The sequence below is a fragment of the Xiphophorus maculatus genome, chromosome 13 (assembly GCF_002775205.1).
Source record: "Xiphophorus maculatus strain JP 163 A chromosome 13, X_maculatus-5.0-male, whole genome shotgun sequence".
NCBI lineage: Eukaryota > Metazoa > Chordata > Actinopteri > Cyprinodontiformes > Poeciliidae > Xiphophorus > Xiphophorus maculatus.
Window position 1 is genome coordinate 20741672 of NC_036455.1, and position 24410 is coordinate 20766081.

At 40.5% G+C, this 24410-nt stretch overlaps 1 protein-coding gene across 4 annotated transcripts; it reads right to left on the reverse strand.

Annotated features, from left to right (window-relative positions):
* Window positions 1-950: 950 nt before the first annotated feature.
* On the reverse strand, window positions 951-23786 carry LOC102236581 (sorting nexin-10A-like). 4 transcript variants are annotated; one of them, XM_023345381.1, is made up of 7 exons: window positions 23515-23784; window positions 21901-21947; window positions 21649-21735; window positions 21458-21558; window positions 21289-21387; window positions 21021-21212; window positions 951-2474 (listed from the first exon to the last, which is right to left on the reverse strand). In XM_023345381.1, the coding sequence occupies exons 2-7, from the start codon at window positions 21931-21933 to the stop codon at window positions 2471-2473; spliced, it is 516 nt and encodes a 171-aa protein (XP_023201149.1). In that variant the 5' UTR covers window positions 21934-21947; window positions 23515-23784; the 3' UTR covers window positions 951-2470. The 4 variants fall into 4 exon arrangements, with proteins under 4 accessions (XP_023201149.1, XP_023201147.1, XP_023201148.1 ...); XM_023345379.1 differs by lacking the exon at window positions 951-2474 and adding an exon at window positions 6231-7180 and having other exon boundaries at window positions 23515-23786; XM_023345380.1 differs by lacking the exon at window positions 951-2474 and adding an exon at window positions 10813-11485 and having other exon boundaries at window positions 23515-23785.
* Window positions 23787-24410: the final 624 nt, after the last annotated feature.

Consider the following 24410-nt stretch of genomic DNA (forward strand, 5'->3'; position numbering starts at 1 on the left):
CGTGACGACTCTAATCCCTGGGCAATCGGCTGGTCATTCATCACCGCCTTGGGAAGGAGAACAAGAGGAGCGGTAGAGCAAGAGAAGCAGAGAAAGGAGTGGGGTGGGGGGCGCGGTTTGACATAGACAGGGGCAGCGTTGCAGACAAATGGCCACCAAAATTCCGTATTAATCAGCAACTGATTTGCTGCCCCTTTAAAGCCAATACCACTTAAAGACTTGAGAGATAGAGGATAGGGAGGAGGGTGCAGATTGGAAGGATGGTAGAAGGTTGGCTCTAAAGACCAGACAAAACAAGGACAAAAAAAAAACAAATAAAGGAGAGAACAAAAAGGGGAACAAAAAAATAGGAACGTACAATACTGGAGTCTACTGTTGCATTAGGGGTTCAAGTTGTGACATAGTAAAACGCTGTGTAAGATGCTCTCTGCACACATACAGAAACACACACTAGTAACCCCCCTGTTGATTTGTCACTGGAGTTGATCAATAGCTGTGATGGAAACAGAATCAGCTCAGATGGATTAAACGTCCCAGTGGCTCTGACGTTATTTTCCCATTAAGAGAAGGCTAATCATTACCTCGCGCACACACACAAACAAACACACGCACACACCGACTGCGTGCATTCATACACACAGTCAAGTACAGAGCAGTGCACACATCCCTGCTGCGCAACACACTTTCATATCAGCACCGTTATTAGCATGAACATGACTTTACGGACATGACGGACCTGACAACACAGACACACAGATGCACACTACACACCCTCCCATTAAGAAAAGGCACAACCAAAGTGCTAACAGTGTGACTGTATCGATCTGAGGCGGCTTCCCTCAACAACAACACAGCGTGCTCTGAAAGAAAACACCACACTTATCACTTTAATTGACAAGAAAGTAGCGCTTTACATGTTGTTCACTTTTCATCGGTTTGCTTTGAAAATCCTGTAAAAATCAAATAGATGATGATTGATCTGAATACGTGCCAATGCAGTCGTGTAATTTGTTCAATTTATTGAAAAAGTAAACCTAAAAATATGCTTCATAGACAATGCATTTATACACAAAATGATGTCAGATGTTGTTTAAATGACAGGATCTAAAGAAAAAAAAAACAATAATGATGATTTCATAAGAATGGTGCAAAAATGGCAGAGATTTATGTGGTGGGATAATCACCAATACATGAGGACTGAAGGATAGTCAGTCAAAAGGCGATGGCAGGAGGAAGCACATCTTGAATAAGTTGTAAAGACCAGGATTCTGCCCTAAGGATGACTGCTCAAGTACAGGGATGAAATCTAATGTAACCCAGCTTAAAAAAAAAAAAAAAAGCTTAATCAGATACTTCCTGTGAGGCAAAAGGGCAAAAAATATCACTGGTGCCTCACTTATTAGCATTCCTAACATTTGATTGGATGCTTTTGTTATTTATACAGTGGCCCTGCAGCAATTCCCAGTTCCGTATTTAAGGATTCACATATCTGTTGAATTATTTTATGAAATGTAACTGCAAATTTTTCTCCAGAGCATATCTTGAATATTTCAACGAAAATTCAAATTGGTAAGCTGAAATACTTCAGCTACCTGACACACCATTGACTGGCAATTGCAAAGCAGCCAATCCAGGAGCGCCACTTATTTCCCTTGGTTCTTACTGGCTGTACCCTCAAGAGCGGAGATAAGGAAGTCTGATGTTACCTTCTGTGGTAGTGCTAAGATGGTTTCCACTGTGCATTTAAGGTGTATTTTGTGTCTGAACTGTTTGAACAGGGAAATAAACATGATTTTTAGAGATCTAAAATATTCATAGCCTTCAACTATTGTGGTCCGTATCGCTGCAAATACCACAAATTTACTGTTTATTTTATTTTTTTATTTTTTTATGAATCAGTGTCTAGGAACCTTTCATTAGTAATTCATAACTTCCTGTTTCTCTGTGGTATAAATAAAATATGACACAAAGGGTCATTTCGCTGGCCCACAGTTTTAAATTTGTAAATAGAAGAGAACATGCCACTTAAAGTAAGGTAAGATGTGCGGTGACCTCTATAAGTCAAAGAATATCTGCAAGACTTTATTGCCAAAAGTAGTTACTCGCCAATTCATATCATCGAAGAAAGTCGTTTCAGTCACTTTCAATGCTACATGCACACTTTTGCTATAAATATTTGTGAAAGAATGGGTCACTTTGAGGAGCTCAGTAAAATTGTAGTCATAAAATTTCTTCCAGCTGGGTTTATGTTGCAAAACTGTTTGTCAGGGGTTAGACTTAGTCTCTTAATTCCACTGAAAGGAACTCCTAACGCTTCAGCATACCAAGATTCTTTTGGGACAATTTCACACATCCAATGATTTGCCAACTAAAGGGAAACTTCTCTTAATTTGAGAACATGCGGTTCTGCTGGAGTGGAATCCATATCTTGACGTGGCATCCATCTCTTGATGAGTCAGGGAATTTTCTTTTAGCTGCAAAAGGCAAACAAATGCACTATCAAGCGAGTGATCGTAATGTCATGCCTGATCAGTGCAAAAGAACTGCCAGAGTTGCAGCAATGGAAGACTAAAAATGAGTCCCGTATGCCCCACCGTGTGAGAACTACTGTACAATAACTGCGTGACAGCACAGCACAACCAACCAGGGACTCTTTGCATTTAAATGGCTTGTTCAACGTAATGAGAACACAATTTCATTACAGGTACAATACCCCAATAAAATTCTTATTTTAAATGGAGCTCCATACTTTAAAAAAAAAAAATAAACACAGCAGTGAAATCATTACAGCATTACAGTCATCAGAGAACTTGACCTACTAGAACTTTTTTTGGTACATCAGCGATCCATGGCGCCATAGAAAAAGTAAGAGCAGGTTCATGAAGGCAAAATTCTCTTATTTATTTGAATCGGATATTATATTGATTAAAAATGCAGGCTTTGTTTATTATCCTAGGACACCCTTCCTGTACCAATTAACCGTAAACCTTAGCGACAGAAGGCTGTTTAGCAATGTGGTAAGCGCAAGACAGTAAATACTGTGCGTGACCAAGGACGCCGAGGTGAAATGATACATTATATGACATGTGATGCAGGAAACGGCACAAGCCAGAAGAGCAGAGAGAAGGAGAAGGAGAGTGATAGCTCTGTAGGGAGGAAGCGAGAGACCATCTGCTGTTGGCTACCTGCTGTTCCCCCCTACCCCTCTCTCTTTCTGCACCTACTTTCCTTTTCTTTCTTTTTTTTCCCCTCCCCATTTCTCCTGCAGTGTATAAAGATACTCAGTCAGTTAGAAGCAGAGACCCTGTGCATGCACACTTGGGACTCAACACACACAGAGACACACACAATATAGAGCACGGAAGCAAGACATTTCCAGATAATTTGCGACTTTAAATTTCATATATATTTTTTCCGTCAACCGGCATTGTTCCACTTCTGGTGTTATCCCTCAAGATGCTTGCCGCTTTTCATCCGCGTCTCTTTGTCACTAAACGCGCGGACGTGCAACATACACAAAGATGCAACAGACACACAAAACACGTACACACCTACTGTGAGAGGGCCTCTCTAATGGATTCTGAAGATTCCAATTTCCCCTCTGCCACCAAAGACAGAAAACCCTCTGAGCTCAATTACCCCTGTCTTACACTCACCAGACGTGAACACACACACAAGCACACACAACTTGGACGTATCGTAGCTTGTAATCCTGCACGTACACGCACACACAACGGTCCTTGCACACCTTAAACCACTGTGACATGTCGAGAATCACACAATCAGCGGCACGCAGTCGGACTGAGAGGAGTATTAGTCTAAGGTAGATTTCACGTGATAGAAGCTAACTGGGGGAGGGAGGGGGAGAAAAATTGACATGGAGGTCAAGAGGATACAAAAAAAAGGAGGAGGAGAAGAAGAAGAGAAGGTGGAACAAAAGAAGGTAAGGTGGGAGGACAGGACAAGGTGGAGAAATATGAGAGCAAAGCTGGAGTGCTGAAAGAAGATGTGAAGGAGATAGGAGGGCAGAGAAGCAAGAAGGTGCAAGCCTTTGGGCTTTTACACAATCCACTCTTCCAGAAACCTTATTAAATTCCACAATTAGCTGTGCGTCTCAGGCTATAAATAGGCTCACTTTTTCCATTCCGCCGTGTCAGTCAGGGAGCCGGGCTTCGACTGCAGGGGGAAACAAAACAATTTAAATTATAGCGAGGCTCCCTCTTTGTCTGGCCACCCTTTTAACGGGATAATTACTAGTCTATTCATTCGCGCTCGGCCAGGGCGATATATCACCTCAGCGAGCCGCGGCCCAGCTCTCTGTGATAAACGTCTCTTACCGGGGAGGAGGGGAGGAAGGGGCGGCTGCTGAGGGTTAACGTGTGCCCGTTGATATCAGTTTACTGTCTGCTGCTGGCGTACACCAAAAGCCCTGTCTGCGTTATTAAATAGCCTCCTGCCAGATTCCGGAGAGCACGAGAGGCAACGCAAACTTGGGTTGCCAGAGTGACACTGACTCTTTCCCCCAGGGCCCCTTGCTACGAAGAAGCGAACGAGGAGAAGGAGAGATGGGGAGGCTGAGGGGATGAAAGGGAGCGATAGGAAGCGAAAGACATCTATTATTCAGCACGGCCCCGATGCCTGCATACGCACGCCATTAAAAATAGGAAATCCATAGCGGAGACAAATGGCTTCTAAATGAAGCGCTACAGGAGGAGAGCGGAGATAGGGACCCCTGTCACATGCGCTTTAATTGTCTCCCGGGGCGATAAGGGGATTTATCAAATTCATCGTGGCAGTATAAGGGCTTTTAGGAACTACGACGATGAGTGGCTGGAGAAACAACGCAGCACGTGTTTGTTCATTCAAACAAACGCCGGTGCATGATGGGAGCGGAGGGCTATTAGACAAGCACAAATATTCCAAATCTGGGCCAATTTGCTCTTAACAGAATAAAACTCGATGCATGTAATGGGTTGTAAACAATGCAGTTTTAAGGGCATGTTTATGGTTAAAATTAGAGATGCATCGATGAAGATGTCGTATCTCTAGGTTTTATTGACTTTTGCTTATACCAATCACCAATTACTTTTTTTAAAATTCAATGAGGTTCAAATCAAATCAGACTGGTGGTCGAATAAAGCAAAGTCTACCAGGCCAAGTAGTAGGATTTTTCTCCAACTCTTTGAGTCGCTGTTTTACTCAGAGGGTATTCTATGATAAATTTTAAATTCTTTAATAGCTGCTTTGAAACTATGAATCAGTCCAACTTTCAGACATGAGTTAAATCAATGCTGACAAGTTCAAAAACAGTCAAGTCCATTTACAATTAATGGAAAACTCATAAATTCATGTTCTGCACAAAATCTGTATTTTAACAAGTTAAGTTTAACCAGTGCATTTAACTTTAGCAGGCTGCCAGTTTTTGTAGTGCAAAGAATACGTCTTCATGTCGCTGATTTAAAGGCTTCTGTTTTCTGCAGCTAATTCAAGCAAAGACAAAAATTGGTCATGTTTGTTAATTAAATTGCTCAAGTTTTGCCTGAAGTTGATGGAAGCAAATTTTAAATTTTCTATTTAGTGCATAAATGTTATTGACTGGAAATGGCATCTCCGATCCAATCAAGAGGTATATATTCCTTTTCATTAGAGATGCTACACTTCATCATTGTTTTTGCTACCACACAAAAGAAGCTTTTCAAGTCTGGCTATATTCAGTTTAGCTATATAGCACCAATTTGCAACATGTGTTATCTCAAGGCACTCAAAAAAAAAAGAAAAGAAACAAACAGATCCAGTCTATATACACAGATCTAAAGTCAATTATTTTCCCTTATATAAACTCATTTAAAATCAGTTGCATATGGTCAAATTCAATCCACATTATAAAATGTTTCTATCTGCAGAATACTTCACAAAGCAATACCTTTGTCTGAACACGTATTTTTCAATAGACCACATTTGACAGCATTAAGTTATTAACTTCACAGTGATTGCTCATACTGAGAATGCATGTGATGATAGTGGAAAGGAAATCTCAATTTATCAGGAAGAAACTGGTGGCAGAACCTGATGTTTGATTCCTACCTAGATAAGCTATTTCTGTTATGTAATCTAGGAGAAAAACACATCTGAACACTAAATGACTTTACTGAACTGACTTTACTGACTTCATATGGGTTTTACCACAAACAAACAAAAAGTCACAAATAAAAACTAAATAAATAAATTCACTGAGTGTACTGTTGCTGATGTGAATTGTCAAGGAAACAGGTCGAGATATGAGAAACAAAGATAAGAAAAGTTCCAAAAATTAAAGCCAGGGGGAAAACAGGAAAAACCGTCAGCAGTCCGTTTAGAAGAGCAGACAAAAAGGTAAGACACACAAACAAGTTCTGAGTTTCCAGGACTTGACAGTAATTGGAGGTGTACTGTCACCATAGGAACAAAATAAATTGTTAATTAAAGACATCCACAAAGAAACAAAGTGCTAAGCTAATGCCTAAAGGAGGAAGACAGTGTTTTACAACTGGGATGACTAATTTTTTAAAGGAAGTGTGACGAGTAGCATAATAACTTAGACTGATTTGTTCACCAAATTATATTACATGCTATGGCTTTAATGGCTACCGCACAGGAGGCATTAAAAAGTGAAAGTGGAAAAAACGCAGCTGAAAAGATCATTAATTGATTAACTTATTGTTATTTGGAAAACTAATTTATTTGAGGAAGCTCATGATAGCTTGGGCGAGCCAAAAAGAGACGCCATCTCCAAACCTTTATGTTTTGTTCATAATTTTTGGGCTGTTAGTTGTCGACGTTAATGTGGTTCAGTTTCAAGACATGCACTATAACCTCTGTACAGCTCGGATATTATCAGTGATATTTTTCAATGCTATGGGCTATGGCAATATACCATTAATAAATGGAGGCAGCGCAGGGAAGTACTGACAGGTTTATTTGCCAGTATTTATTTTCTAGTGTAAAAGTTGTTTGTAGATATCAGGCAGCAGAAAGTAAGCCGTGCTGAAAGCTGGATCTTTGGTACTCTCAACATTTTTCCTCCCTTCCTTCCCTCCTCAGCTATCTCCTCCAGCTCAACGGGAGGCTCCCAAAGGGGGTGAAGGAATGACGCATGGTGGTGCTTTTCTTCAAGATGCACATGGGCGCTGGAAACCCACATCTGATGGGGGGAACAGAGGGAGGTAAAGAAAGGTTGTCCTGGAGGAAAACCTGTTAAAGGCTGTAAAAGACTCCAGACTGTGGTGAAAGTGTATCTCTCAGGAACCCTAAATAAGTTGAATACAGTTAATCCAGTTTCTTTTTTATATAAAGGAAAATCTTTTTTTTTTTTTTTTTTTTTAGTAAATCAGTCCCTCTTTCAAGCAAATTTAGGAAGCTGCTCTAAAAGGCAGGGATATTTCTTAATTAAGAGACTCTCCCGTAAATGTTTGCTATAGGCTGCCATGTTTGTGCAGGGAGCCTATTTAGATAAATCGTCATTTCCCCTGCCACCGCATTTAAAGGATACACCAGTTACCCGCAATTCTAATTTGAGTCATGCTGTTTTTATTTGCACTGTGGTTAACTACACACAAGCACGGCTGTCACGTGTGCTCTGTTTTTCCAGCGCTCACGGAGGCATGCAGCACGCATGCTTTTGTTGTTGAGACATTACAAATGACCCCATTAAAGTTGATGACAAAAGTAATTAGCATTTAATTAGAAAATGAGCACTTTTTATTATTGTTATAATTAACCTCCACTGATGTTACAACTGACCCTCGTTGAGGGAGCAGATTACAGCAATGTGGAAAAGTGCTTGAGATAACATTTTGGTTTTATTCTGATTTTATGCAGGATGCCTCAAGTTAGACAGGTCTGACATGGATTGGGGCAAATTCGAAATGGACTAGATGTGATTTATTGTGTTGATTAGATGTTTTACGGGCGAAGGGGCTGGTGCACTTCACAAAGCAGAGGAAGCATCACAAAGAAAGAAACTTTTGTTGAAATGTTAAAGCGGCATCTCAAGACGCCGGAAGTTGAACCTCAAAACGCAAGTGGGTCTTCCACATTGGCCTAAATCAGTTTTACATTGTTTAAAAGACAAGAAATGTTGTTTTTGGAGAGGGCATCACAAAGCCACGACTTGGAGAAAAGTTGTAGGCAGATCTGAAAAGCTGTGTGCAAAGTGAACAACAAATCTGACAAAGTCAAAGCAGTTTTGTCTGGAGAAATTGGTCAAAATTCCAGCAAACTGCTGGGAGAAGCTTGTTGAACAATGATGAAAGCGTATGACCCAACATAAGATAGTGGGAAATAGATGTGAACTTCTTTTGAACTTAAAAAGAAAAAAAGTTAAAATTCTCCCGTTGTTCTGGTATTTACCAAACGGAAATCATTCTGGTAATTCTAACTAGTCTAAAACAAGAAAAGTTCAGTTTGATTTAACGTGTCCTAAGAAAAAGTCATGTCTTTTTTAAACTTCCAGTTTAAACTATAAAATAGTCAGTTTGGGCTGGCCTTTTCTTTTTGTATTCAGATATTGTGCCCCAGAGTGTCTTGGTTTAATTTGTGACAGCGCCCCTGCTAAACAGCCTCTTTTGCCTATTAAGGGCATGAATCGAGGCAAATGAGTCATTAAGAGAGAAAAATGTATCTGCAGAGACCACAAGGATGTTTTGCCTAACTGGAAATGTAGATGGGGGCAAAATAAGTGGCTCTGTTTTCTTGAAAGAATGCGACTGTGTGTTGGGGTGAACCGGTGAATGGGTGTGTGTGTGTGTGTGTGCTGTCTTTTGTGATGGATGAACGACAGTCGGCATGGCAGCTCATCTCCTCTCAGGCGGCTGGGTGACAGAGAGAGATGTTACAGCGTACAGACTGTACAACTGCCACACAGCCAGGGAGGCAGGTGTCTCACTCACGCACGCACGCACACACACACACACACCCGAAGCATTCACCTGTACGTGGTATCAAGGCACCCCAACCAAAGCTCCACCTCCTAGGCTCTCTCCTGCCCCCCATTTCACAACCCTGCCACCTCTGTCCGCCACCTCTGTCTACCTGTCTCTCGTCCTCCTCCCCGTCTCCACTCGGCCCATGTTCCCTGTAAGTGAGCTGTCTCTTTGTGGGCGGCGGCCTCCTCGTCTCGTTCGATGCCTCAGACCTGAGCCTGTCAAATGATCCCCCCGAGCTCCCTACCCCATTCTTTTTTTCTTTTTTTTTGCCTCCTCCCAATATTTCCCATCCCAATCAATAGGAGTGTCATGAATATTTCACATACCTTAGGCAGAAACGAGGGAAGTGGGGGGGCGGAGGTGTGTCCTGGTTCCTGGGGTAGAGCGTGTGTGTGGGGTGAGGGGCAGGTAGTTGAAGAATAGGATAGAGGGGGAATGGAGGGGATTATCGCTGTCAGGGCGCCAGTGTGGTGGAGAGATGGGGCTTCTCTTCCTGAGTCCGACAGGGCCAATAACTCATTAGAGGGAGAGAAATGTAGAGGTTAGGATGTGACAGGAGGTGAGGGAGACGTGAGGAAAGCTTCCCCTCGTCTTTTCCTACTTTCTGCTCCTCTTCCCCCCCTCTCTCTGTCTTCTTTTTCTTTTCCCTATCCTCCTCATATCTCTTTTTTAATAACAAACCACCCCTCACGCACACACCGTTACATCCCCTCTATCCCCTCTTTCCCTCAGCAGCTCCCTATAACCCTCTTCTCTTCCACTCCCTTCCCCACCACCACCACCGCCTCCTCCTCAGCTCCCTCCTTCCATCTGTCTTTCTTGCTGCAGTGCCCATGCTGCCAGCCAGTATAAATCACATCTCCGGGCTTGGCTGCAATGGGCCTGAAAATAAAAAGGCATAAAAGTGTCGGGATGAGCTACGGGCTGGAGGGAGGGGAGGGGGGAGAATTCCTTTATGATGGGTCTAAATCCTCCTCCCACACTGCTTCGTGCACACACCACACACACGGACACACAAACGCACACAAATTGCTTGTGGACACTTGCACGGTGTGGAGCCCCTCTTCCCCTCCCTCCACTCCCAAACAGCAGTAGTTTGGATGGCTCTCTCTCTCTCTCTCCCCCCCCACGGACACCTGTACAATCCTCCTAACGCACATCCCCTCTCAGCCACATATCATGTAAAGCTCTTTGTTGGCTGTGATCAGAATTGAGACGTCTCCTTTCTGTGTTTGGTCTTTAAAGGGAGAGCCAGGCTAACACTGTAGCCCTGCTTCTGTCATCCGTTCCATCATTCTTCCATCGGTTTCGCAAACTGAAAGACTGAAAGAAATGTAGCGCTTCAAGAAAGTATTCATACCATTTCGACTTTGTCACATTTTTTTATGTGCGCTCTATCAGGATTTCATGTGATCTGTGATAAAAATGTGAAAATTCTGCAAATCCAAATACAGTATGCATTTGTATTGAGCTCCCCGCACCAAGCGGCCCTGGCCCAAGTCAATACTTTAGGGAACCAGCGTTCTCTGCAATTATAGTTACAAGTCTTTCGGTGCGGGAGTGCACCTGTTTTTCAGATAATGCTGCCCATTCATTCTCTGGAAAATCTGGATACATCGTATCTGTCGAGCCTTGCAACACAGAGGCTCGATTGCATCGTGGTCTGGACTTTGACTGGGCCATTCTAATGCATGAATGTGCCTTGAACAGACTCTGGCTGCAGTCACATTCAATAAATTAGAATCTACATGCTGGTGAGTCTCATTTGTCAGAATGTCAGTACCTTTTGAAAATAACATCAATTAAGCAGCTATTAAACATACTTTTCATTAAACCCACATTTCTGTTTTTAAAAGTTGTTCTTTTATTGGTCTGATGTAATATTCTAATTTTATATGTTGTGTTTTCATTAAGCATTGGCACAAAATCATCACAATTAACGGACTCGAAACATCCATCTGTGTGTAATTGATCTCCATAATGTGTTTCGTTTTGTGATAAAGCTCCTAAATAAATTGTTTTGTCAATAAAGTTCTATATTATTGAATGGGTCTGTATGTTCACTGCTGGATGGTGAACCTCTGCATAAGACTTAACTCCTTTGCCACCACAAGAGTTTGTTTTTTTTTCATCCATCTTTCAGTCGATTCTGGCAATCTATGCTGAATAAAAGCCCTTCCACAGCAAGATACTGTTGCCTCTGTGTTTAACAGTAGGGGTGGTGTGTTGAGGGTGATGGGTGGTGTTATTTTCCTGTTATACATGGTATATTGCATACAGGCTAAAAAACTCAGTTTTATGATAGGAGCACTTTTAAACGTTAAACAGAATTTTTTTTATATAGTTTTCTCTTCATAATGACTTCATTTTTGTTCTTTCCTTAGAGACCAAATTTGTTGAGTGCTCAAGTAGTAGTTGTCCTGACAACAGATTCTCCTACCTGATCTCTGCAAGGCCTATCTGTTTAGGTGGGCATCGATGTCTTGGTAGGTTTGTTGTTGTACTGCAAACACTCTTTCACTCTGTATGATAGAGGGAACAGTGCTCAGTGAAGAGTCTGGGATATTGTTTTATATTTTATAACCCAACCTTGCTTTCACCTTCACAACTTCATCCTCCGAAGTTTTGTCTGTCTACGTGATTGTTCACTAATGCTCTCTCACAAACTTCCTAGACCTACTCAGAAGTTTCGGATTTATATTTCAAGCTAAATTACACACAGCTTGTTAGCTACACGCTTTCTCAAGGTAGATGCGAGTTACTTTGTGCTATTCTGTCTCCTACAATTCCACTAAAACAATTGAAAGTTTCAATATAGCAAAATATGAAAAAGTTCAAGGATTACGAATCCTTTAACAGGGAATTAAAGTATACAGAATAACTGAAATGCCACATGGAACCTTGAACTACTTCTTTACATCTAGGTTTAATGTAGATAAGCAACAAGGGAAAAAAAAAAAAAAGAATAACCTATGAAATGGACATCGTTACCCCTGATAGATTTATTGTGGGGATGAAGATCAAAAATGGAACATCAGTCGGAGAGTGAGCCTTCACCAAGTACCTAAAAGCTTTCTTTACTGTCTAAGATGGATTTTACAAAGATCTTGACCCTGAATTGTAGCACAAAGGAGAGCCACTTCTGTGTGCATAATGGCAATTGTGGGCAATTTATGATCACTCTGGCCCCCATCCATGTATCGTTCTGAGTAAATAAACCAATAAAAAATGATTGAGGTGGCCTACAACATATTGAAATGAGCCACACACTGGCAGAGATGCATTGTTAAAGTTGTTCCAAATGATTATGGTGAACGAAGATGGAGGTGAGGGAGAACGCAGTGGATGGGGGAACTCCATCACCTGCTAAAATTAACCTATAGCTCCGAGTTCTACTTTAATCTACGTCCTGATGCGCACTTTGTCAACTCTATTAGATCACACCGAGCGCGGGGAATGAGCACACATGCGCGCACGCATCCACGGGGCGATGATGATAATGGTGAGCGCCTCCCCAGGTGGAGCCCATTCAGTCACGGCGGGAGCCATCTCAGGCCTAATTATGCTAGCTTTGGCGTTTTTAAGTGTATTGATCAAAACGCTGAAACAAGCGAGAAATGCTTATCAAGCTGGAAAAGAAGAGCCCTCAGGAGTTGTGTGTTTGTTTACGTCTTGTGTATGTGCGTCCTCCACAGGAGTGAGTGAGAGTGATGTCGTAGGGCTGAGAGGTTGTGAGATATTGGTGGTTGTAAAAAAGTGCAATTCTGAGGTTTTGAGTTATTAATTACAGCCACCCTTACCCCTACATCTTCTTTAACAGCCATTAGAAATACAACCACAATTTTCTTCTTTTTTTTTTTTTTATACACAGAAGCACACTCCTGCAGGCCTCGGGATGTAGACAAACACATGTACACATGAGGAGAATCATGCACACGCACGCACACCCCTACAGAAATGAGCTCACCCGTACCAACACTGAGCCCTACAAAACCCTGCTCTGATGAGCAAGCTCCCGTCGACCTTGGAACTCTCTGGAAAGACAATGCAAGGGGAGGCATGCTGCGCAAAGGAGGAGGCCGGGGGAGGTGGTGGTGGGAGTTGATAAGATGGAAGGGAAGGGAGGGAGACAATAGATGAGAGGAGCAAGGGATGGAGAGGAAAAAAGGGGGTAAAAGGTAGAACGTAAGAGGAGCCGTTCGGTGTGGGGCAGGAGGGCAGCACTCCCTCCCCTTCTCTCCATCTCGGCTCATCTCGAATGCAAATGTGGTTTTCTATACGGTTCCTTTGTGTCGCTTCTAACTGCTCCAGAGAGAAGCAATTACAACTGCTCCATTCACTCAGAGAGAGAAAGACACGCATGGCTGGAGAGGGGTAATTAATAAAGAGATGGAAAGGGGGGTTGGGGGGTGAAGTATCAGAGGGCAATCGCGTACCTGTGGAGGATCTTCAAGTCGAGGTTGAAGAGGGGGATATTGATTTGAAAGCAAGTCTTGCCACTGACTCAAATGGCAACAGTAAAGCCGGCCCGGCTAATAATTTCTGGGTGAAGAGTCAAAGGTGAGAGGTTATTGGGATTACAGCAAGAGTTTTATATGGGAAATGTGTAATACAACGTGAAAGTGGGAGCCCTCAAGTAAATATGTCACATCCATCTCCCAATCACAGAGCCTCACAGCCGAACCCACACAATTTATTGAATCAAAAGATCCAGATATGAGCTCACCCTCCACTCCGAACAGATCGCTGCTGCGTCTGACTGCCGTCACAGTGGCCAGGCACAGCCGCGAGGTATGGAGGGCGCTTCTTTTTATGGCAGTCATTTGGGCCGCTAATATGTCATCTCCATTAGCCGACTTTTAACACTCTCAGATAGATGGCCCGCTGACATTTATCTGTGCACGGGTCATATTTTAGCTGCTAAACGGTCTGTGATGTGCGGAGTGAGTGCAAAACCTTGCCATGTGTATGTTTTAGGCATGCGGTGGCGGTGTTTGCGGAGGGAGACCCATTGACTTTAAATGACAGCTTGTGCAATTACACTTAAGACGGAATTATCCAAAAGACAATAGACGTGATGACTTTTGACCCCAAAACAACACATAACTGCACAGTGCACACACATGTGCCTTTCTCCTGATTTGAACTTTACCCTGCAAAACTATTTTTTTTCCCCATGGCCTTCTATAACTAGTCAAAACAAAACCTTAGTTTGTTAGGTGGCACCTTAGAAAGTCCAAAATATGAGAAACACATTACTTTTCCTTTATTTCAGTACATTATAAGTGTAGGAAGTTTTAAGGTGAATTATGACTAGATTTATAAAATATTCATTAAATATTGATCATTGCTAATGTACCAAACCGTGAAAGATATGTTTTTGACAAACAGGTAAAACAACCTCCATTGTCAGGTAGCAATAAAGTGCATCTGGAAGGTATTTACAGCAGTTCACTTTTTTCCCCATTTTGCTATGTCCCAGCCTTACTCCAAATTGGATTAAATTAATCTCTTTCTTCGAATACAGTATACACCATTATGACAATGTTGAAAAATGTTTGTGTTTTGCAAATGAATTAGAAATAGAAAACCAAGACATCACATTTAAGCAAGTATTCGCAGCCTTTGCTTTATACCGTGTTTATACGTATTTGGCAGCTTTTACAATCCGAAGTCCTTTTGAATGTGATGTCACAGGCTTTGCTCACCAATCTCTAGGCAGTTTGGCCCGCTCTTTCCAGTACTTCTCCAGCCCCATCAGGTTGGATGGGAGACCTCCATGCAGCCATTTTCAGATTTCTCACCTTTTAGATGTTCACCTGTATTCAAGTCTAGACTCTGGCTGCCATGTGTCTTTTATTTAGGAGTGGCTTTCGTTTTGTCACTATCCTATAGAGGCCTGATTGGTGGATTGCTGCAGAGATGGCTGTCCTTCTGGAAGGCTCTCCTATTGTATTAAGTGGAATACAATTTATTTTTTCAAACTAAGTTTTCAGGGTAAGACAGTTCCAAAACATTTGATAATGTATGTGTTTTGTATGGAAGTAGCAGTCAGTCTCTCCACAGAGGCTCGCCGGGAGCTTAGGGAGAAGATTGAACTCTTGATACATCTCTTTAATACATCACCTCTGAACCACAATAAAAGTGCTAACATTCCTTACACTAGTTGTATCTCTGGGAACCGGACATAGAGATCAGCACATGTAATCCTCACACTAAAGGGAATATCTTATTACCCAGCTGTAGTTCAGCTGGGGAAGTCATCAGCAGATTTAAACTTATGCTTAAGTAGGAAAAATTAAATTCGGTCACACCGTTACATAAACAAAATGCTGGGTCTTTAAGAAATAAAATGGGATTTTGATTACAGAAGTGGGAGGGGACACACAAGTGGCTCCTTTTTTGGATTAAAAACTTTTTGTGCTGATTTTACCTTTGTGTGTAGGGGTGGGTGGGTGTGTGTGCGTGCGTGCGTGCTTGTGTGTGAGAACTGCTCTACAAATGAAGATTTATTAATTTACTGACTGAGTGTTTCTTAATTTTGCCAGTTCATCACAGAAATCTCTATATACTGTGGTCATCATACACTGGTCAGAAAGTTGATCGCTGAATTAGATAACTGTTAAGTGCAACACATTTTATTTTTTCAAACCATTATAGGTTACAAAACATTAGATAATATATGTTTTTGTATGAAAGCAGCAGTCCGTTTCAGGATCTTTACATTTTTTTCTCTGATAATAGAAAAAAAAATGTAAAGAGGAAATGGATTTGGGGTTGATAATACAATACATTTTAGTTTTTTATATATATATGTGTATTTACAATCTTTCTCAAATTCGAATATCCAGACACTGAACCTAATTTTGTTTTATTGTACTTAAGTATAAGTTTAAATCTGATGATGACTTCCCTTTACGATATTCCCTTTAGAGTGTGAAATTCATCCTTCAGATTGTTTATGATAAATTATGGAGGATTGCTTCTTTGGCCATACAAAAAAAGCCCATAGAAATCTTCAAGCTCTAGATTGAAGCCTACGTACTTTCTCAACAGTCCAACATCTGACGCACAGGGAGTCAGGGTGTGCAGCATCAGCAGAAAAAAAGAGCAAAAAATAAATAAATAAAAAATAGCCTCCCAACTACAAAAGAGTACAGGTAATTAACTTGTGGCCTACAGGGAGATGATGAGGAGAACAGAGGGAAAAAGTGAGAGAAGCAGAAAAATGGGTGTGGAAGTGAGTGCAGGGGCGGGGTGAGAGCTACGCAGGCTAATTGCTGGTATGGATTTTACCATTGTTGGCTTTTGTACGGTCAAGGAGGTGAGTCCATTCCCCTGTGGTGCCGTCAGGTGAGAGACTAAATGAGCTAATAATTTACACTCATAAACTTAAACCAATATTGACGGTCACCCACGTATACTGAAAAGCATTAAGAGGATTGTGACAGTAAAGCAGCGGTAAATATGATATACCAGTCCTGTCATTTAACTCTGCACATACATCACCTTTCCCCTCCTACGCACAGAAGTATCCCGCCATTAAAAAGCAGCGAGTGTGTTACGTACAAGACTCTTGGTCACCTGTCCAAACGCACTGAAGTTGACTAATGTGATAGAAAATTAACAATTAAATATCACACGGGCCCAGAGCCATCGCAACGTGGACCGTTCACAACCCAGTGGACACCCTAATTGCTTTCAAATACAATTGGGTTTGGGCTTTGTTTGGTGTTTTTGAGGTATGAAGCGCATCAATGCACACTGGAAATTGAGTTATAAATTACCAAGCTGAAATAGACATGTACCGTGAATACTCAATATCCAAATGCTGGTTGGTGTGCACACACACACACACACGCACACACACACACACACACCAGATGCAAACGCTTTCAGCTGCATTTCATTTTTGCAGAAAAATTGACCCGCTCTGAACCAAACTGTGTGTGTCATAACTGTATGCTTGTCAAGGGGTGTACACTGATAAGGTCAGCCTTAACAGCAAACAGATTGAGAGCTCCAAACACAAACCAGTGGGACTGGAGCGAGGGGCGGATGACAACAGGATGAGGAGAGGAGAGAAAATGTTCACTCATGCACAGCTTTCGCTCGTGTGCTTTCACAACTGTCAGTGTTGCGCGTACGTACGCAACAGTGTTTGCAGTGTGAAAAACAGCTCAGCGGCTGGCGTGTGAAGTCGCTGACAGCTTCATTATGGCCTGTGCGCACAGGGAGATGGTGTGATCCAGAGGAAAGAAGAACAGAGACAGGACGGGCCAGGTTTAATGTAGGTGGGGGGAGCATCCTCATGTCCTGTCCAGTGGTTGGTTGGTGGGGGCAGCTGCTGTCTTCTGTAATGAGCAATTGGTTCCTCCAATTTGAAAAGGGTGCCAAGTACTGTTGCATCCTGGGAATGTTTGAAGTTCAAAAGTAGCCTTGACTAGTTCGACCGATCTCATCTAGAATATTTGAAATGTAACAAACATCTCCTTTCAACAGCCAGAAATTGGACAGGCATACAACAACATGACCAAGTACACAAGTGCTGACAAATGTGAATGTGCAAATATTTTATTGAAGCATCAACTGAAAATGTTAGAAATGTTCTAACATTAATGTCAGGAAACCTTCGAGACATTAATGTATCAAAATGACACAAGTATTACTGAACCTTTTAGATGCATTTTACTTTCTCAGTGGAGTTTCAGTAACTTCAAATAATTGCTAGGCTAGAAATCAGATTTGTCAGAGCCATTTCTCACCACTGCCCAGAGGTCTGGACATAAATTTTTATCTTATAGCCACATAAGAGGATGTAAAAGCAATACATGCAAGAACTGCTGCTCAAATTTGCATCTTCGGGTTCAGGCTACATAACTGGAGATGAAAATCTCAAATCAAACTTTAATATGTGCACGCATACTCTGGCTATTTTAAGTCCGTCTTCCAATCAAATTATTTAGGTATAAGGCCACCAGGTTTTCCTAAAACTGCAGAAATATTCCCTTACATAGAGGGCGGGAGGACGTTAATGTTCTGCAATGCATGTGGCCTTCATTTCTGAACAGCCAACTGTTTCAGTTTAAGATGCTGTCTACACTCCCTCTACTGGAGTGTTGGCACAATGCAAACATGTACCACCGTCTTGTGAAAAGCAAATCTAAACTTTGGCAAGTAAAAAAAGAATATGTATATAAAAACGCACAACAATTTTTCAAAGACAATTTGTTTATTCTTTAACCATAAGATCTGATTGGTTAAAACATATTTTATATATTGTATTATTAATATATTGCATTAATAATACAATTCAAATATTCAAATATTAAAACAATTCAAATCTTGCTTACTATACAGTGCAACACTGAAGCAATAATAAAATGCATCTGAAATTTTTAAGAGTTCTCCGTAACATACGTGTTGTATAGTTTTTTTAAAAATGTATATCAAACTTCCTCCTCGCAAACATACCATTTAAGTGACAAAGGTCTTTGAGTACAATGAGGTAAAATAAAATGGTCCAAGCAGGACACTGAACATAACATTTTTTTTTGCACTTTTCTGGTCAAACATACCATGACTTCAAAGACTATCGCCAACAGGCAGTTACACCAATTTATAATCTGAGGGAAGGTAATGCAGGTTTTAATACAACTACTGTGCATGATATGGAAAGGAGAATCCTCAATTAGGGGTCTCTTTCATTTGAATGATGAAAAGGGACCGAACTGTCTCGAGCCATAGCATCGATGCTCAATCCCAGATCTGAAGATGCAGAGCTGGACAATGAAAACAATCGCAAGATTAGCATCTAAATTGCACAAGCTACAAAGTTTAGTAAAATGTATTTGACCCTTTAGATTTAGTCATGTTACAACCACAAAGAATGAACTTCAAGTGTACACAACTCCTCTCTCCCCACTAAATAAAAGCCAGTGCAAACAGATGCCTGCAGGAGCTATAGAAACAGTAACAGTACAAATTAAGCAGAGTATAAATCTGGCTGTTCTGTAAATACCTCAGAGACTTCATAGAAAACTGAACAGGCATCATGAAGACCAAGTGACAGAAGAAAGGTCAGAGAGGACACTGATGTTTAAACCAGAGCACCATCACAAGATTCAACTTTAACATTTAAAATATTTGTCTTCAAGACTGAATTCTGCACAGAAAAATACAGACTGTTCAATAAATAAAACCACATTCAATTTCAACAACTGTGTGATTTTTTACATTCGTCCACCACAATCCAAACGACAACTGCACATTGAACGTTGTGACTGATGTGAATATAAAAAAGTTCAAAGCATATTACTTTTACAAATATCGCTGTGGGGCAGAGTCCAGGTCATTAAAATGATTATTATACCGAAATTAAATTACCTATTCAGTTTACTACCTCTTAAAATCCCACACTCTATATTTAAAACCCTGGACAAAATAATAAACAGCTTTATTTGGGAGGGGGAAAAGACTAAAATGTCTGCCCTAAAACTCCAAACTAAAATAGAATATGGAGGATTACGACTACCCAACATGCAACTTTATCAGGAAGCTTTTATAAGCGCACAAATAACATCACTTATGTTAAACAACCACAATAATCCGACCTGGGTGAACTTGGAAAGTGAAATAAATGCTCCATTTAAAGCTTTTGATTATCTATCCCAACATCCAAATGATGGAGTTAAATCCAATCCAATTGTCAACCACACTAAAAACGTTTGGCAGCATTTACATAAAAAAGCAAACACCTGTCCCTTCACTCAAGGAACAGCCTCAGTGTGGAATAACCCAAAAATAAAAATAGAGGGAAAAATGATCTTTTGGAGGAATTGGCATACAAAAGGGACTGACAGTATAAACTGCTTCTTCCAAAATGGTAGCTTACTGTCATTTCAACAATTTCAAGAATTGTACAATCTAAACCACAAAGATTTCTGGAAGTTCCTACAAATTAGGGACTGCCTCACAAAATTAAAGAATCCTGAGGGAACCGTACCCACGGAATCACCAATATACGCTATGTTTAATAAAACGAAAGATTCCCCAAGACGAGCAAGTCATATTTATAACTATCTGATTGAGAACACTTGTAACATTAATACGGGACTTTAAAAAGGTATGGGAATCAGAATGAAACAAAAAGTTCACAGAGGAACAGAGGGGTGCAACAGTCAAACAAATGTTAAAACCCATGAGAAATTCGCGCTCCAAATTGATACAGTTCAAAATTTTTAATCGATTATATTGGACACCGGTTAAATTATTTAGAGCTAGAATAAGTAACTCTGATATTTGCTGGCGATGTAAACAAAGTCCGGGAGACATGCTTCATATGTTCCTTATGTGTCCGAATAGAATTTCTTATTGGCAGGAGGTTATGGGAAAAATTAACAGCACACTTAACTCCAACTTACTCTTGACACCTACATTGGGACTTCTTAACTTCTTAGATTATAAGGTCGGAATTGGAACAAAGGAAGCAAAATGGTTAAAAATTGCCCTCACCACAGCAAAGCGAGTTATATTAAGACACTGGAAAGGTCAAAATATCCCTACCTATACAGAATGGTATGCGGCACTTTTAGAAACCGCCTCTTACGAACGACTCATCCACAAGATAAACGGTCAGATAGAGGAGTATCAGAGTACATGGGAACCATTCTTAAAACCAGAGAGATGAGGCTCAAACACTATTGGTCCAGAATAAAAGATACAGTGTGTTTGAACTTTTTGTTTACATTATTTTTATATATATTTTTTTTTGCTTTAGCTCCTTTTGTTGGCTGGGGTGGGGGAAGTACAGGAGGAACGTGGGGGCACAGGGGGGAAAATTTTAAAACTCAGATACTGAAAAAAAAAAGGCAAAAATCTGAAAAAAGTAATTTATTAATGGTCCTAATCGTCTTTTGTGTAATTCACATTATCTTAAGTGACTTACTTTTTCATTAACAGCCCATTTAAGTATTAAATATTAAAGAAAATCTCAAGGTCAAAAAAAAAAAAAAAAAAAAAGCATATTACTTTTGTAAGCCACTGTGAACATCTCACCTCTCACAGTCCGAGTCAGAAGAACTCTTGTCCTCTGAACTGCTGTAACTGCTTCTGGACTGTTGAATAGCTTCAGCTACAGTGAACCTGGTCTTACCAAGAGCACACCTTTCAATCCTTCTGATACTGAGTTCTGACTGGAGGAAAAGATGGAGCCGACTATCTGATAACAATAAGGGACTCTGAAAAACACTGGAAAAAGAAAATTGCATTGAAACATCTCAGTTAGCATAAAAAAAAACAACAGTACTTTTATAAAACTACTAACTTTTCTAGAAACTCCTGCAGGCCCTTCATTCTTTTGGATACTTGCTCTTTGTTCTTCAAACTAAAGAAGGGATTCCAGGGTGGCAACTTGGGCAATTCTCTGCACAGAAAACGAAATATTTTTTACATGCATCTAGAAGTTTATACAAGATTCTTCAGTTTAAACATACATGATCAGAGCATTCCCCTTCAGACAGTGACGCAGCCAAACAAAATCACTGTAACGCCGTCTCACAGAGGAAGTGTTCTTTCGAAAACACATGCTGTTGGTCTGAAAGAGAAATATTTGTTCACTTATCTGATCGAACAGGCTTACTGACAAAAATAAAGCACAGGTCAATGTTATGTCAAAAACACTTGCTTGTAAACAGATCTCGTAGTCGACATGAGTGTGCCAAGGGTCAACTTTGTGGAGTCTAGGATCTTGAACACAAACGCTAACAGATTCCTGAAAAAGTCAGTGGGAAAATGAGAATCCAAATTTCTCACCAAGTTAAAAAAAAAAGAAAGGAAAAAAAAGAGGGTGGTATAGGGGGGATTCATCTGGGGGCCATTTTCAGTACTTCAGTTCAATCTGATTCTGAAGATTTGAAGAATACATTTGAGTACTTACAGTTTTTGAGAGATTATCCAGAACACTGTCCATTACTGGTACAAGTTCTGTATAGAAGGTAAAATAAATGTTATATTGCAAATCCAACTTTTCTTCCAAGTAGAAGGCCAGTAATAACATTCCTTCAAAACACTTTATACATTTTTCTTTTACTTTAATATCCAGCAGTTACTCTAAAGGGACATCCAGTATGGGTTTCACACATGAAAGTCACTTCCCAGCCACCTCTTTTTGCTGTGTAAATAATCAAGGGCTTTGGTTTAAACTAATCCAAATGTGAACCTAGCGTTGGAAGAAGGAGTGAAGTGATGTTTGAGAATGGAGCTATAGACAGAAGTCCACTTATCTCATCTTGACCAAGCCATTAGCTTCACGTTCCAAGGATAAACTAAATCCTTTTAGAGACTCACTTTAAAGATCTTTGAATATCTCCAAGAGTAGCCTACCCCGAATGGACGGGGTGTGTGGGTCTATTTGTTGCACAACTGCTCCCATCACATGGCCAGTCACATTTACAGGCCTCTGCACGTTGCCAACATGTGTTTTTAGACACATTACTTGAGGCATGCCTCAAGCAGAACTGATCAATAGAACCAAACATTGTCAGTCCATGTCTAATCTGTAGATGTGCTCTGCAAAACTACCGCATGAAGTCACAAACCGATCCAGTAATCTTTCTGCAGGACAGCATTACTGTCCTCATGTTGAGCTAATTGTCAGTTCATGGCACAATTTCTTCACGTTGAGGAAAAACAGCTCTTTGTTGGGACAGTCGATTGTCTTGCATAACGGTGACAAACCAGGAACATTTATTTTGATGCCCTTTGAGTTTAATTTTTTTTAAAAACAGAGCTAACCTTGCAATATTCAAAATTACAACCCAATTAAAACCTAGAAGACTCCGGCATCATTTTTATGTGCTATAGTTATGAAAATACTGAATCTCTTAACAGGAAGTCCAATTTGAAAGAAAAAACAGTAGTTGACTAAGGACAAGAAAAGACTATCCATCTTCAGACTGCAAAACATTTCCCCCCTCTAAAGCCATGGTTCCAGACTTTGTACAAGTACCACTGTTACATCGGACATCTTTAGTAGTGCTCGTTTTGCTAAGTAAATCAGAAGTTGCTTTACCACAGTAACCGAGCTATTAAAACATAAAACTTAACCATGTTGCATAAGCAGGTTGAGGAATCAGAGGGATTTACCAAATTAATTATTAATACACGTTTGCAACAACTTCTCAACCAAGTGTACAGTCAAACATTTTGGCAACACATCCAGATCAGAATTTTCTTCGAGAATTTGATTAATTTATATATAAAAAATACATAGATAAGTAAATAAAGGAACAAACAGTTGATTAGACTATCCAATTAAAATTTTTAGTCAGAAGACCACAACCAAAACTAAAGTCAATGTAAGATATAAACGTTGCACTGCTTCAAGATGTAGGGTCCTGAGTCAAACCTGCCAGTTAAAACTAATTAAAGACTCAGCGCCTCGCGGTATAAGCGGATTATTCGGAGTTGATAAAACAAAATATTAATATTTCAGAGTTCAGAGTTCAAAATTCGAAATTACAAAGACCTTATGCAGTTAAACAATTCCTACCTTCGTTCTCTTCAATTTCAGAGACTTAATCCGGTGTTTGTGAACAACAGGGACCCAGGTGGCTCTGGCTTGCAGCTCTGCCCCGCCTGGACTGCAGCTCGGCTGTTAACCACTAACAGCTCGGTGAGACCTGCTTCTCTGAAGCACACGATGCTTCAGAGAATCAACAAACCACTTCTTTTCTTTTCTCTGAACTTTTATTTCCCACAAGCCGGGGATATGGGGAAGAGGAGTGACGACCTCTGTCGATAGGAGAGGATCATTTGTACACCAGCAAACCTATTTGTCCCGTAATCAGCCTGGTGGGAACGAAGCTGAAGTTGGTTTCCGATTCGGGGAAATGGCTAAAGGGCGATTCCACCTAATTTTTCACTAGCTTCCGCATCTTTAATCGACTCTAGTTTAAAAACTACAACACCTAGACTCTTCAAACCTGGACTGGATTATTCTGCTTTAATAGGAGAATATTTAGAACCATGTTTGGGATTTGTGAAACCTTGTTCTGATTTGTGAAACTTCAAAACATGCTATTTTTTTTTACTCTTTTTTTGCATCTAGTTCATATTAGAACTGCTCTAATTCCAAAACCACCACACCTAGAGTCCTAGACACTTCAAAACCTGGACTAGATTATTCTGCTCTAATAGCAGAATATTTTAGTCCATGTTTGGGATTTGTGAAACTCTTACGTGATTTGTGAAACTTCACTAAAGTTTAGATTACTATTCACACTTGTTCCATGGTGTTTTTTTTTAAATTCAAATTCAATTCTAATTCAAAACCACTTTATTAATCCCAATGGAAAATTAAATGTTGGTGTAACCCATTAATTCTTCAAAAAGTTATTATGGTGATGGCTGTTGGAAGGAAAGATCTTCTGTTAAGTGAAGTTTCAC

Excerpts from the sequence above, each read along its gene's own strand:
- LOC102236581 (XM_023345379.1), bottom strand. The coding sequence starts at position 21,933 with ATGGACAGTGTTCTGGATAATCTCTCAAAAACT. Across the intron at positions 21,559-21,648 it reads ACTACGAGATCTGTTTACAA|ACCAACAGCATGTGTTTTCG; the intron begins GCAAGTGTTTTT and ends TTTCTCTTTCAG. Across the intron at positions 21,213-21,288 it reads CTGCAGGAGTTTCTAGAAAA|TGTTTTTCAGAGTCCCTTAT; the intron begins GTTAGTAGTTTT and ends TTCTTTTTCCAG.